General features: G+C 56.6%; 1 protein-coding gene across 3 annotated transcripts in view; it reads right to left on the bottom strand.

The window, feature by feature from the left end:
* CARM1 (coactivator associated arginine methyltransferase 1) overlaps positions 1 to 13,142 on the bottom strand; it is a 42,028-nt gene extending 28,886 nt beyond the window's left edge. The window contains exon 1 of one of the 3 annotated variants that reach the window (XM_070464435.1): positions 12,829 to 13,142. In XM_070464435.1, the coding sequence (XP_070320536.1) occupies positions 12,829 to 13,048 (220 nt within the window). In that variant the 5' untranslated portion in view covers positions 13,049 to 13,142. The remainder of the gene's footprint in view (positions 1 to 12,828) is intronic. The other 2 variants (XM_070464446.1, XM_020902244.2) reach the window with 2 other exon arrangements.
* Between the last annotated feature and the right edge of the window lie 294 nt (positions 13,143 to 13,436).

Raw genomic sequence — 13,436 nt, 5'->3', positions numbered from 1 at the left:
GGCGAGTTGGGCCTGGGAGGCTGTGGGGACCACGCTCAGGGTCCAGGGAAGGATGTGGGCCCTGGGTCTCACAGAGCCAGGCCCGGCTGGTTGACCATGGCTGGCAGGCACCATCCCCCAGAGTCCCCACTACAGGCTCGCAACAGAGCCAGACTCCAAGGGCTGAGAGGGGTCATGAAGGTCTCCACCACCTGTGACCACAGGAACTGGGCGGTCAGTGCTTCATGAGGATGGAGGCACATAGGGGAAGTGTGTCAAGGGCAGCAGGGGGACCCACCCTCAGAGCGGCTGGGACACCCCACACACTGGTTCCCACGGCTGCCGGGGACTGTGCGCTCAGCACAGGAAGCCAAGCCAGTCAGTGTCTGGGGAGTGCTAACGTGTTCCTCCTCCAGCCAGCTGAGGGACCTCAGCCCTCAGCCCAGGGTGACTTCAGGGAGGCCAAACAGAAGAGGCTGGAGGACAGGGCAGAGGAGCCTCGGTGGAGGAGAGATGCAGGAAACCAGCTGGGGGGCTGAGGCCCACTTGCAGTCCCGGCGGAGGGCTCGTCGACAAAAAAAACACTTTGACCACTGGCCCAGAGGTAACACAGGATGTCCTGGGGCCATGGGGCTGCCGGAGGGCCTCCGCCAGGCCCCTGGGGCTCCAGGAGCTCCCCGGCCCTGCCTCTGAGCTCGGAGAACCGGATGTGTGAGTCCGGAGGGAGGGCCCCTTCCCACCGGCCTGCCAGCAGCTGCCTCGCCAGATGTGACTCCAGATGTGGCCCAGGCGGGTGGCGACAGAGCCTGCCCGTCCCATGATGGAATCGGCGAGGCAGGAATGAGGAAAGACTGGTTTTGGGCTCCAGAAGAATCCACCAGGGCCACTTCCCTGACACACACCCCAAGGGCCAGGTCTGCCTGTCCTCTAGGGCACTGACTTGCACTAGCGCCCCCGGGGAGACATCAGGGCTGAAGCCGTGTTGGCACCCAACAGCCAGCCACCACCAAGTACCTCAGTTTCCCCTCTTAGGAAGCAGGTGGCTCCCCACGGGGCTGTTCTGACGACCAGGCGAGTCAATGAACGTAAAGAGCCTGGCACGGCGCCCACCAGCTGCTCAGCCCAAACGGCCGTGGTAGGGCCTCAAAGCGGCGATAAGCAGGGCACTGGGGTGGGGGTGGAGGGGTATCGAAGCCAGGCAACCGGTCAGCATCTCCAACCCGAGACTCACGCAACACTAGGGATGCCAATCTCCAGTCACACATTCGGTGCAGACCAGACAAGCTCTGCGGAGGGGCCTCTGGGACACATGACAGAAGGCTAGATGCCCCAGCCTGCCTTTGCCCTCCCCTCCAGCTCAGGGAAGAATGTGGCTAGCTCTCTGGAATGCCCCTTTTGGATCTGCAAGAGGCCCCCCAGTCTGCCTTTGATCACTGATTCACTGCCCCCTGTGGGAGGGATGGTGGAGCATTCCTTTTTCATTAGAGCTCAGAGCTGCCGGGGTCCCTGCAGCTGGACTCCCACCAGCTCCTGTGTTGTCGGGCAGGTTTCTATACACAAAACCGTTACGTGAGTATCACATGCAGCCAAGACGAACGCCAGCCACGGGAACACAATTAGCGGGGGAGCAAATCCGCCCTACGGTCTTAAAGAAAACAGCTCAGGCCCGCTCTCACCAAAGCTGTGGGTGATGAATCAACCGAAAGAGACAGACAAAAAGAGGGAGGGAGTGAAAGTTTCTCCCCTTATTCTGTGAGGAGTGGAGGAGGGGAAGAGACAGAGTACCCCCCGAACACACACACCCATCTGGACCAGTTTTCAAGAATACCCTGCCTGACATCAGGGAACAGACCCATTTGATCAGACCAAACCCATCCAGAGGCTGCAGGCCAAGTTCTAGGTCTGACTTTGGGTGGCAGTTACTGGGGTGCCCACCATGTCAAGTGCACCTTATGCCTGGGCGTCTGTGCTTGTTGATTAAACAATTAGAGCCAGTGATCTAAAGCATAACCCCCACAGGAGACGCCCGAGGCCACAGGGCCTTCATATCTAACTCCTGCAGGCCTGGGTGAAGCCTGGTCTCAATTTCCTTCAATAACTGGCTTTCAGAGAACAAAAGAGGTGGGTGTGGGGGAAGTCAGGGACTCGGGGATCTTAAACCAAAAGGTGCCACGGCTTCTCGGAACAGACAGAAAGAGTGCCAGAAGCCCTGCCCTGCTGTGTTCCTGGGACCCTGAATCCTGACGCTTTCCCAGCGAGTCCCGGACGTGAGCAGACAGGAGGGTGAACACACAAAGCGAGCTGTGTGGGACCAGGAAGGGCTGGGGCAGGATCTCCAAGGCCTTCCCAGCTGCCCCATACCCATCCGGGGGTTCCATGATCATCTCTACCTGGGACACATCTCCAGACCACAAGGCAGGTTTAAGAGACCAGTGATCTCTTACACCGTGTTACTCACCTGCTGTATATGTGGGGCGAATCTGTGTGCGCCAGCCCCCAAAACCACTCTCCACTCTAGGACGGAACAACTGTGAAGGAGGGTCACTTGCCTGGGGTTATGAGGTCAAGTCAGATGAGACTCTTGTGGCCCATGCTAATCATGACCTCTAGATGCCTCTGACCCGTGAGAGCTGCTGCTGACCGGGAGGGGGAAGGGTGAGCATTCCTGCCCAGGAATGCAAAGCAAGCCTGCCCCTTGGCCTGGCCAACCAGGAGAGCAGGACTGGCCCAGAGATACAGACCCCGGTTGTCCCAGAGCCGCCCCGGCCCAGCCACGCCCGTGGCTCCTGCGCCCAGATCCCCTCCTCCCCACCTCAACTCTGTCAGGCTGGCGGCCTCCTGCCCTCATCTCTTCAGGTTAGTTCTGAGGCCACGCTCCGGCCCCTCTCCAAGCAGGGAGAAGGGGTTCCGCCTTCTCTCTGCTCCCCAAGACCAGAATTGAGTCGGGGGCATGGATGGCGTCTGATGTGTACAGGACCTGCAGTCCGGGCACAGGCGACCACTCACCACCAGCCAAACCCCACAGTGAAACCCCCCTCACCGACAAGGAAGCTGAGATCCAGGAGGCTAAGTCATTCACCCAGGATCGCTCTGCTAGGAAAGGATGGGGGAGGGAACGAAGGGATGGGGGAGGGCTTGAACCCAGACACCACCATGGGTGTTACTTCCCTCCCCAACACTCTGGGGATAAACGCCAAGCCCCCTGCTGGGACCCACCCCTCCCCATTCTCACCCTGCTCCAGCCACGGTGGCCATGGGCTGCTCTTGGCCATGCAGGCCCGCAGGCTCACTCCCCAGGTCTGCCTGCCTGAGTGGCAGACACTACTTCAAGCACCTGACTTCTATTAGCTCACAACTCACAACTCTCCAAGGCAGATGCTACCAAGATCCCCATTTCACAGCTGAGGAAACTGAGGCATAGGGTCTGGGTCATGTCGATGCACTTCTCTTAGCAGCTTTGATGCCCCATTCAGAGTGGTGACCATCCCTGACCAACCCGTACCTCCCACTCACTCCCACTTCGAGCAGCCCTTTCCCCAGCATTCTCAAGCCTCAGCCCAGTTTGCCTTCAAGGCTCTGACCACTGTGGGAGACTGCTGAGACAGCGCTTGTCACACATACTCCCACCCCACAAGACCCACAAGTGTGGACTTGTGCTTAATCCCAAACAGTACCTGGCACACAATGGATGCTCAGTAAGCTTTTGCTGTTTAAAGTTAAGAACTTCCCTAGTGGTCCAATGGTTAAGAATCTGCCTGCCAATGCAGGGGACATGAGTTCTAGCCCTGGTCTGGGAAGTAAGATCCCAAATGCCACAGGGCAACTGATCCTTCACCACTGCTACTGAGCCCAGGCCATGCATGCTCTGCAACAAGAGAAGCCACCACAAGAAGAAGCCTGAGCACCGCAACTAGGGAGTAGTCCCCCCCCTTACTGCAACTAGAGGTGTGTGCATGGCAGCCAGTAATTAGCTCATTAACAAGTTTTTGTTACATGATAAATAGCTAACACACTGCAATGGTTATCAGAAGTTTGGCGGGAGAAATAATGTTTGAAGTTAATAAATAAAGTGATAAACAAATGCTAATGATTACAACAAAGAGACAGCAAGGTCACTCTGAATGCGTGCTTCTGATTCAAAGTATGAAAATTCGAGTCTCCCTATTTTCAGAGAACTGTTGGTGGGCCCTACCATCCCGGATAAGATCCCTCCCCCGCAGCCTCCACTACCAGGCCCTCCCCAGACTTGCCACTGCTGGGTTCCCTCCCCAACTCCAGCACCCAAAGTGGGCTGCCCCTCCTGCTCAGAAATCCAGTAATCTCCCCTTGGCACTCCTGCCATTCACAGTCATTCTCCTGGAGAGGACACAGATACACGTGGCCCCCACTGATTACTTCACTCCACAATCTGCTGCTGTCCTTAGTGGCCACCAGCCTTTCTTGGGTCACAGATCCCTCTGAGGGGGATCAAAAGCAAGGCAGCCTCTCCCTCGAAAGAAGCGCAGAAAACCAAGAGCCGCACCATGCCCCAATTCACTGGAAGCACACGAGCTAATAAGTGCTTTACAAGTGTCCCCTCCAGAGAGGTGCTGTCACCCCTTTTCTAGAATCGAGGAGGCTCCTCCGAGGCCCTAGCCACCGACTTTAGTCCATCTACCCTTATGCAAACCGCATGCAACTTCAAAGGGTTGTAAGATCATGGGACACCCACCGACCCAGCAGGACCATCCAAGGATTTCAGGGTTAAGAGTCTCCGCTCTGAACTGCCTGAAGCCCCTGCCAGCCTCCTCTCCCCACAGGAGCAGCCAAGTCTGGCCCAAGTCTAGCCCTCCCGCTCCCCCATCTGGGATGGGTATTTCTCCCGACATCCTGGCAAACTCACCACCTCCTCAGGTGGTGCCTGTCTCCCCAGGCTCCCCTGCAAAGAAGCCTCGCCTGCCGCCCAGTTATCTTGCCTCCCTCCTGCTAGATCTAACCAGTTCAGAATGCACTGCAGAATCTGAAGTTCACACCACACTCCTTGTGCCAAAAGGCCCTGCACACCCACCTCATCCAGACCCCCACACCTAACCCCTGCGCTTGCTGGCCAGGTGCTGCTCATGGTGTGGACCACTTTCCACTCGTGATCTCACGTATGGGCCCAACCACCCCAACGGATGTGCCATGCCAGGCCCTTAGACCCTGCCTGAAACACATGGGGTCCAGTGAGTTTCAGATTACAAACTCCTCACATTTGAAAAAAGGTAGCAAGGTACAGACAGCATGAATTATCCCTAGCGGAGTACAGGCAACATCTGTAACCAAGCACCGTTTTGAGCCAAACGTGGGAATGTGCAGCACTCAGTCATGCTTGATGTGACCCCGTGGACTGTAGCCCACCAGGCTTCTCTGTCCATGGGACTTCCCAGGCAAGAATACTGGAGTGGGTTGCCACTTCTTTCTCCAGGGGAGCTTCCCTACCTGGTGATCAAACCTGTGTCTCCTGCTTGGCAGGTGGATTCTTTACTACTGTGCCCCTGGGAAGCCCTAAGTGAGAACGGTCATTCTCTACTGGATACCCAGAGATTAAAAAAGCCCCAAGTAGCAACTCAGGGCTGGGGTTTTGCCCGAGTTTGGGTCAGGTTAGCTCTTGCTGCCAAATGAGCAGGAGGTCAGGTTTTAGGACCTTATTATTTCCAAATTGCCAACAAGGACCTGTGGGCCTACACAGGTGCAGGTAGAGGTGAGGGAGAGGAGGGGCTTGGGGGGTAGTCAGCAGGCGGGACCTGGGACTAGAAGCCAGGTCAGCTTGAACTGGGGTAACAGCATCTAGAGGGAGGGGTGGGGGGCTGAGGAAGGGCGAGGGCTAAGGCTAAGAGACATTTTCCCACACCTGATGGGCACCCAAAAGAAACAATACACTACAAAGTGGGAAGGCAAATGGTTACTGGTGCGGGCTTGTGATGGGGTGGCCACCAGCAGGGAAGGCACTCTGGCCATGTGGCGCACAGGCCCCTTCTGAAGGCAGCACTGCCGTCCAACTCAGCCTCGGGATGTGAGGGCCCAGGGTTGCAGCCCTACTGATTTTTCAGAAGTACAAGCCACATTTTGACGGGAAATCACCTGATTTTTAAAAAACATCAGGAATCTCCTTTTATTTTAACCAGAGTGGAGCAAACCCTTCAGCTAGTCACTCATGACCCCTGGCCAAGGGTCATGGCCTTGACTATCTGCCCTCTGCCCTAGGGGAGGAATTCATCTTTTGTACCACATCAGGACTCTGGGCCTCTAATGCGCTTCAGGGGCAGACTAAGGTGAAACTATTTGATTACATTTCTGTTGCATTCTCTGCAAGCTTCCGCAGCTTCTCTCCTTGTTCCCATCTACACCGTAACCTGCTGCCAGAAGAGTCTTCAGAAATACCATCCTTATCATGTTAGGCCCCCGTGAAAAATGGTAGGGCACTCCTGACCACATATAGGAAAAGGCCCTGTCATTTGGAAGACGTGACCTGGGCCCAACCTTGTTACCCATCCTTTAGTCCCTCCATTCTGCTCATACCAGGCTGCTGCTCCCACCTCATCGAGCATCTTTCCTTAAACCAGGAGTATTCAGACCAATGATGGTGGCTACATCCACATCCCACCTACTATGGCCAAGATGACTATCTCCCAGTATCTGTTCTCCCTTTCTCCCACTGAAAGAGAAACCCTGAAATGAGCTGAGAACAGGAACCCTCTAACTAAAGACTACATTTCCCAGGCCCCCCTGCAGCTAGCAGTGGCCATGTGACTGCATTCTAGCCAATGGGATGCAAGCAGAAGCAACCAGGGCCAGCTTTTGGGAACCTTCCCTAACAGATGCTTGGCAGTGCTCTTGGAACCCTTTGCCCCTTCCTTGATCCTGCTATCTGGAATCCAGGTGTAATAGCTGGACTCCTGCTGCCATATTGATCCATGATGACAAGACTCGACCCTGGGAATGTGGGAACAGGGTTAGCTGGAAGAACCCTGGGTCTGAGGACTTCCTCGAGCAGAGCTTCCACACCAGCCCTGGTCTCCAGGACCAGAGCACGAGAAATGAACTGCCATCTTGGTTAAAGCCACTTCTACTCTGGGTCTCCAGAGTAGATGATGCATGGATAAACTGAATCCTGACCCCCCAGTTCCACTGAACCACTTTGCAGGGAGCAAAGCATCCAACAGCCAGCTCTGCTGTCTGCCAGCCATGATAACCCTTTCACCCCTGCTTTTCCAACAACAGAACGGGAGGCGCATACCTGACCTCCCACAACTATTCTGAGGCCCAGTGGTAACACACAAAAGGGCCGTACCTGTCAGGCTAACTGGCCCACACGGGCCCACATGGTCCAGAAAGCATACTCTATACGACCTGATCAATCAGGACACTTCACAATCAAAATAAACAGACCTACACAGAGAAGGGCTTTTTGGCTTCTCTTAAGCTGCGGAAGATTTACCGACCCTGTTTGGGGCTGAGTTCCCAAGTTACCCCTCCTCCTGCCTGTTTCATTCACTTATCCCTGGGGTCTGCAAGCTTTTCCTGTGAAGGACTGGTAAGTAAATATCTTAGGTTTTTTGCAGGACTCTACAGTCTTCGTTAAATATTTTTCCTTGGGTTTTCTCCTTTTAATCAACACTTCAAAAATGTACAAACCTCCCTTAGCTCTGACTGCTTAAAAAGTTGGCCACTGGCCCACAGGCCCTGCCTCATGCTACCATCCTTTCCCCAGTGCCTCCGAAGTCAAAGCCGGGGGTCTGTCCGCGCCTGGCAGGAAGTGCTGCATAAGTGACAGCGGGCAGTAGCAACCGGCAGGCACCATGAAAACGTTAAATGCCTTCTGATGTGACTACCTTTGGCTCCTAAGCTGGACACTGCATGTCCTAAAGGCTGCACACAGGACCAACTTTTCCACGATCTCACCACCCCAAATGCCCCCAGCTGTCGGGGGTGGGGGCTACCAGGAGCGTGACTGAAGGAAGTCACAGGGTTCCCGATTCTGGAACCTACAGCTTGTTTTCACAGAGGGGTTTTCTCTGGGGTTTCCAGCCCCTGGCAGGTCCCCCCACAAACTGAAATCTAGCCTGTCAGAGCCGGCCCTGCTGTATGTTCCTTCCTAGCCAATGGGGCTGGGAGAGGCCAGAGAACCAAGAGAAAAAGCAGCCCTGTCATCTCCAGGAAGGCTGCCACAGGGCTGCAGAACTGAGTCTGTTCTGCTCACGGCCCCAGCCACCCCACAATGGGTTTCTCGAGGAGCTGCCTCCTGGCAAGTTGGGCATGGGCAGAGTGCAGGGCAGGCAGCCTGCATCCAGGAACTCCAGGGGCCGTGCCAAAGCTTCCTCAAGGCCCAGGAAGACACACCTCTGCCCAGGGAGAGTGGTCCGGTTATGGGAGTTGCCACTTAGCCAATGCCATGGACCTGAGCCAGGGTGACATCAAGTGGCAAGAAGGGGTGGGGAGGGAATTCCCTGGAGGTCCAGCGGTTAGAGGACTCTGCGCTTTCACTGCTGGGGGCAGGGGTTCGATCCCTGGTTGTGGAACTAAGATGTCACAAAGCCAGAAAAAGGGAGTGGGGTGGGGAAGGGTCACCATTCACCGCAGGGTGACTGAGCCAGAGCCTTCCGCAACTGTGCTCTTTCCCACACGGAGGATGCAAACATCAAGGAATGCGGCTCTATGTGCTCCTGTATGTCCTTGTTGCTGCTGTTGTTCAGTCGTAAGTCGTGTCTGACTCTCTGCGACCGCATGGACTGTAGCCCTCCAGGCTCCTCTGTCCATGGGATTTCCCAGGCAAGAACACTGGAGTGGGTTGCCATTTCCTCCTCCAGGGGATCTTCCTGACCCAGGGATTGAACCTGTGAGTCTCCTGCATTAGCAGGTGAATTCTTTACCACTGAGCCATCAGGGAAGCCCATCTCTCCCAGCCCTGCCACCTGAGGCAGAGGTGGCAGCCCTGTGGCGGGGGGGGGGGGGGTCCCCTCTCCCATCTGCTGGGGGTGGGAGGCAGCTGGGCAGCCCCACAGCATACAGGACTTTCTACTAGAAAAGCCAGCTCTTCACCATTCCACACCAATAGCATCACCGGCGATAACATCTGTAGACCAACCTACCCTTTATGGCCGCCGGACTCCCTGCTCCACTTCCCCCATATTCCTGGGACCCCAGTGACACTATTCTCTCTGCAGTGCAGGAAACTGAGGTTGTGTGCAGGTACCTGTCACTATCGGTAAGGAAACAGGTATCGCAACAGGTGAAATGGCGAGTTCAAGGCTGAGTAGCTGGTGATTCACACCAGTCAGATTTCATGCTCAAGACTCACCTCCCAGGTGTGAGGCACAGGGAGATTCATGTGGAGGTCTTGGCCCACGCCCCAGCCGACCCCCCCCACACAATCGAATGTCAGGTATCTGGGGACCACCAGTGGCTCACAGGACCCCGCCTCATGAGGGACAGGTGAACAGAACAGGGTTCCTGAAGCCTTCTCACCTGGCCAAAGCACCCAGGTCCCAGAAGGGTCCAGGTTGGGAAACGCTGAGTCCAAGGATGGAAGTTCATTCCAAGAGAAGGCCTGAGGCTCCCAAAAACACGGTTTGCCCCCAAGTCCCCCCAGAGGCAAGACCACCTCTACCTTCTCCCAGGGGACCATGGCCAGCCGTCCACGCCCAGCAGGCTCAGCCTGCTCACCCATCCGAGACTCTGCACTCCCCCGGCAGACTTCAGAGGCTGAGGAGCAGAGGCTGCCTCCAAGGAAGAAGAGTTCGTTCCCTGAGCAAACATGCTGTGCCACCAAGTCCTGTCATCACCTCAATCCTGCCACCCAGGAGACCGAGGCACAGAGGCCCCCAACTACCTGCCGGGCACCAGTCCAGCGCACACAGCAGAAGACCCCAAACATATGCCCAAGCCCTAACCCCCAGAATCTGTGGATATGACTTTCACGTGGTAAAGGGATCCTTACAGACATAATTAAGGATCTAAGATCATCCTGGCCTTCCCAGGTAGCTCAGTGGTAAAGTCCCCACCTACCAATGCAGGAGACGTGGGTCCGATCCCTGGGTGGAAGATCCCGTGGAGGAGGAAATGGCAATCCACCCCAGTACTCCTGCCTGGAGAATCCCACGGACAGAGGAGCCTAGCAGGCTACAGTCCATGGGGTCGCAAGAGTCAGACATGACTTAGCACCCATGACTGACTGAATGAAGATCATCCTGGATTTAGATTCCGGATTCATGCGTGCGTGTTCAGTCGCTCAGTCATGTCCGACTCTTTGCCACCCCATGGACTGAGCCCGCCAGGCTCCTCAGTTTATGGGATTTTTCAGGCAAGAATACTGGAGTGGGTTGCCATTTCCTTCTCCAGGGGATCTTCCCAATGCACGATTGAACTGGCATCTCCTGTGTCTCCTGCATTGGCAGATGAGTTCTTTATCACTGAGACACCTGGGAAGCCCCTAAATCCAGTGACAAGTAACCTTAGAGGGAAAGACAGAGACACAGGGGAGCAGCCATGTGGAGATGGAGGCAGAGACTGGATTTCTGTGGCCTCCAGCCAAGCAATGCCTGGAGCCACTGGACACTGGATGAGGCAAGAAAGGATTCTCCTCTAGAGCCTCTGGAGCGCATGTGGCCCAGCCAACACCTTGCCTTTGGACTTCTGCCCATGAGCTATGAGACAATACATTCCTGTTGGTTTAAGCCACTCCGTTTGTTACAGCAGCCCTGGGAAACCAATACAACCAGGCTCAGCCAAGACCAGAGACCATGCTCTCAAGTCCATGCCAGGGTGACTTGAGCATAAAGGGGACAGGAATTATCTCAGATCCCTGAGACTTTGTCATTCCAGACTGAGACTCTCAGTGTGAGAAATGCAGACTTTCTCCTCTTGATGATCACTTCAGTTATGAATGACCTCCCCAAACAGAAGTGTTCCCTTATTATAACTAGTAACAATTCCAAGTGTATCCACAAAACAAAAACAGGAAAGTAAAAACTCTCCTAGAGGGGCTTTCCTGGTGGCTGGCTCAGTGATAAAGAATCTGCCTGCCAAGGCAGAAGACATGGGTTTGACCCCTGGTTCGGGAAGATCCCACATGCCTTGAAACTAAGCCCCTGCATCACAACTACTGAGCCTGTGCTCTGACCGCCTGGGAGCCACAACTATTGAGCCCATGTGCTGCAACTACGGAAGCCCAGGTGCTCGAGAGCACATGCTCTGCAACCAGTCGAGCACCGCAACTAGAGAACAGCCCCCGCTCACCACTACGAGAGACAAAGCCCACGCAGCAACGAAGACCTAGCACAGCCAAAAATAAATTAAAAACCACATTAAACAATTTAAATAATAAAACCTCTCCTGGAGAAAGATGTGAAGAGAGTATATGAGAACGTTCTGTACAATCTTCCCAGTAATTCTATAAATTCTATAAATCTAAGCCTGTCCTAAAATCAAAAGTTTATTTACCAAAGAAAAACCAGCTCCCCTGGAACTCCTTTAAGGATCAGCCCTGAGACCCTAGTTTGAGAAATGATGCCTTGGTGCTGTGCCCATTCATGTATGTAGAATGAATGGCAGTGCTTATGATCTGGGGGGCCCTTCAGAGTTTAAGCGTCTGTCCTGAGCGCCGATACCCATCTGGCATACTCTGTTCTCCCCTCATCTGGTCCAAGAAGAACCAGCTCTGCCCAAGCAAAAAGAGGTGTGATGCTGGGTGTGAGGAATTCTGTGTGGGAACCAACTGCTCCACACACTTCCCTTCGGAAAACCCCGTGCCCAAAGTGGCAAAAAGCTCACACAAACCGACGCCAGGAAAAGCCTTCTCAGTGACACCTGGAGAACATCAGAGCAAGAAACTGGGAGAGACAAAGCTGAGTGTAACAGAACAACAAAATGTGAATGAGAAGAGAACAGATAAGAACAAGAGAGAACAGATAAAAAAGAGTAACAAGAGAAAGAAAAAGGATGAACTACAAAGACGCGGGGTCTTGGCAAACACATTTGAGATCTCTCTCCCCCCCATACCAAAATGTCAGTTTTGAAACTAGCTTCTGAAAATGTAACCAGTTTCTCACATCCCCAAAAAGGAAGATCGGGGAACCGTGGCGAGGGAGGAGACTGTTACATCTTACTTCGGAGCCGGGCATCAAGAAGGGGCCCCAGCCGTCCACCTTTCCACGAGGCGCATACCCAGCGGCTCGCACCACCCTCGCAGGGACCCTCTCCCCAGATCTAGAAGTTTCCCACTTGGGGGTCGGGAAGGCCAGGCCCTCCAGATGAGTGGAAAAGGGTCCTCCAGGCCGCCCCAGAGTGGGCACCACTTTCCAACCGTTTAGCAGTCCAGAGGGTCCCCTGGATGGCCCAAGGCTGTCCACACCCCTCCCTCCTCCCCGCCACGGCGGCCACACCCGCCCCCAGACTCCCATCTCTCCCACGCCCAGGCCCCCTCCACTCCCACCCAGCCCCCACACCCCCGGCTTCTTCAGAATTCTTACCTTCCACTCTTGGCCCCCCACTTCCTGCCCACCCTCTCCCAATCTCAGGGCCCTCACTACTCCCCCACTTCCCGCTTCCCTCCGTACTCGGGGCACCTCACCTCTGGCCACCACGCACGCCCTCTTTTCTCTTTCTGCCCCTTGACACCGTTCCTCCACGCCCCTCACTCGGGGGCCCCCCCCCACCCAGCTCCCTCGGTTCGGCCCCACAGACCCTACATCATGCCCCCACGGACCAGGGCTCCTTACCCTGGGAACCCCAGGCACCTCACCGCGTCCCTCCCGGCCAGGGTCCCCCCCCCCGCGGGCGGCCTCGTGCGCAGCCCCCGCGCGCAGCCCGGCCCCGGGGCCCCGCACTCACGGCTGTAGAGGGCGATGCCCGCCGCGTCCGGGCCGGCGCGCACCTCGAGGCGCAGCGCCTGCTGCTCCGCGTGCCGCTGGATCTCGCCGTTCGCGTCGCCGATGGTGAGGAGGCGGGCGCCGGGGAACACGGACACGGCCCCACAGGGCCCCGTGACACCCGTGCCGGCCGCCCCCGCGCCGCCCACGCCCGGCCCCGCCGCCGCCGCCGGTGCTGCCATCTTAGATCCGGCTCCAGGCCCCGCCACCGCCGCCGCCGCCGCGCCCGGGCCCAGGCCGCCGCCGCTGCCGCCGCCGCCGAGCAGGCCGAGGCCGAGGCCGAGGCCGAGCCGGGCAGCGCCGCCTGCCGGCCACGCGCCGCCTCGCCGCCACCGCCGCTGCGGCCCGGCCACCGTGGCGCAGCGCCCCCTGCAGGCGGCTCTGGGCGCTGGGCGGGCGCACGCTAGGGGACGGGGCCGGACCCCTTCACCCCGTCCCGCCCCGCGCGAATGGGCGCTGCTTTGTGAGGTGACACCGTGGCCCAGGAACTGCAGGGTGGGAGCGTACGTCAGGGGTGATGCTCGGCCGCGCGGACACGCCCCTAGACTTAGGACCCCGCCCCCAGCTCGG

This window comes from Odocoileus virginianus, chromosome 3 (assembly GCF_023699985.2).
Source record: "Odocoileus virginianus isolate 20LAN1187 ecotype Illinois chromosome 3, Ovbor_1.2, whole genome shotgun sequence".
Classification (NCBI taxonomy): domain Eukaryota; kingdom Metazoa; phylum Chordata; class Mammalia; order Artiodactyla; family Cervidae; genus Odocoileus; species Odocoileus virginianus.
This window is presented reverse-complemented; position numbering and strand designations above follow the sequence as displayed.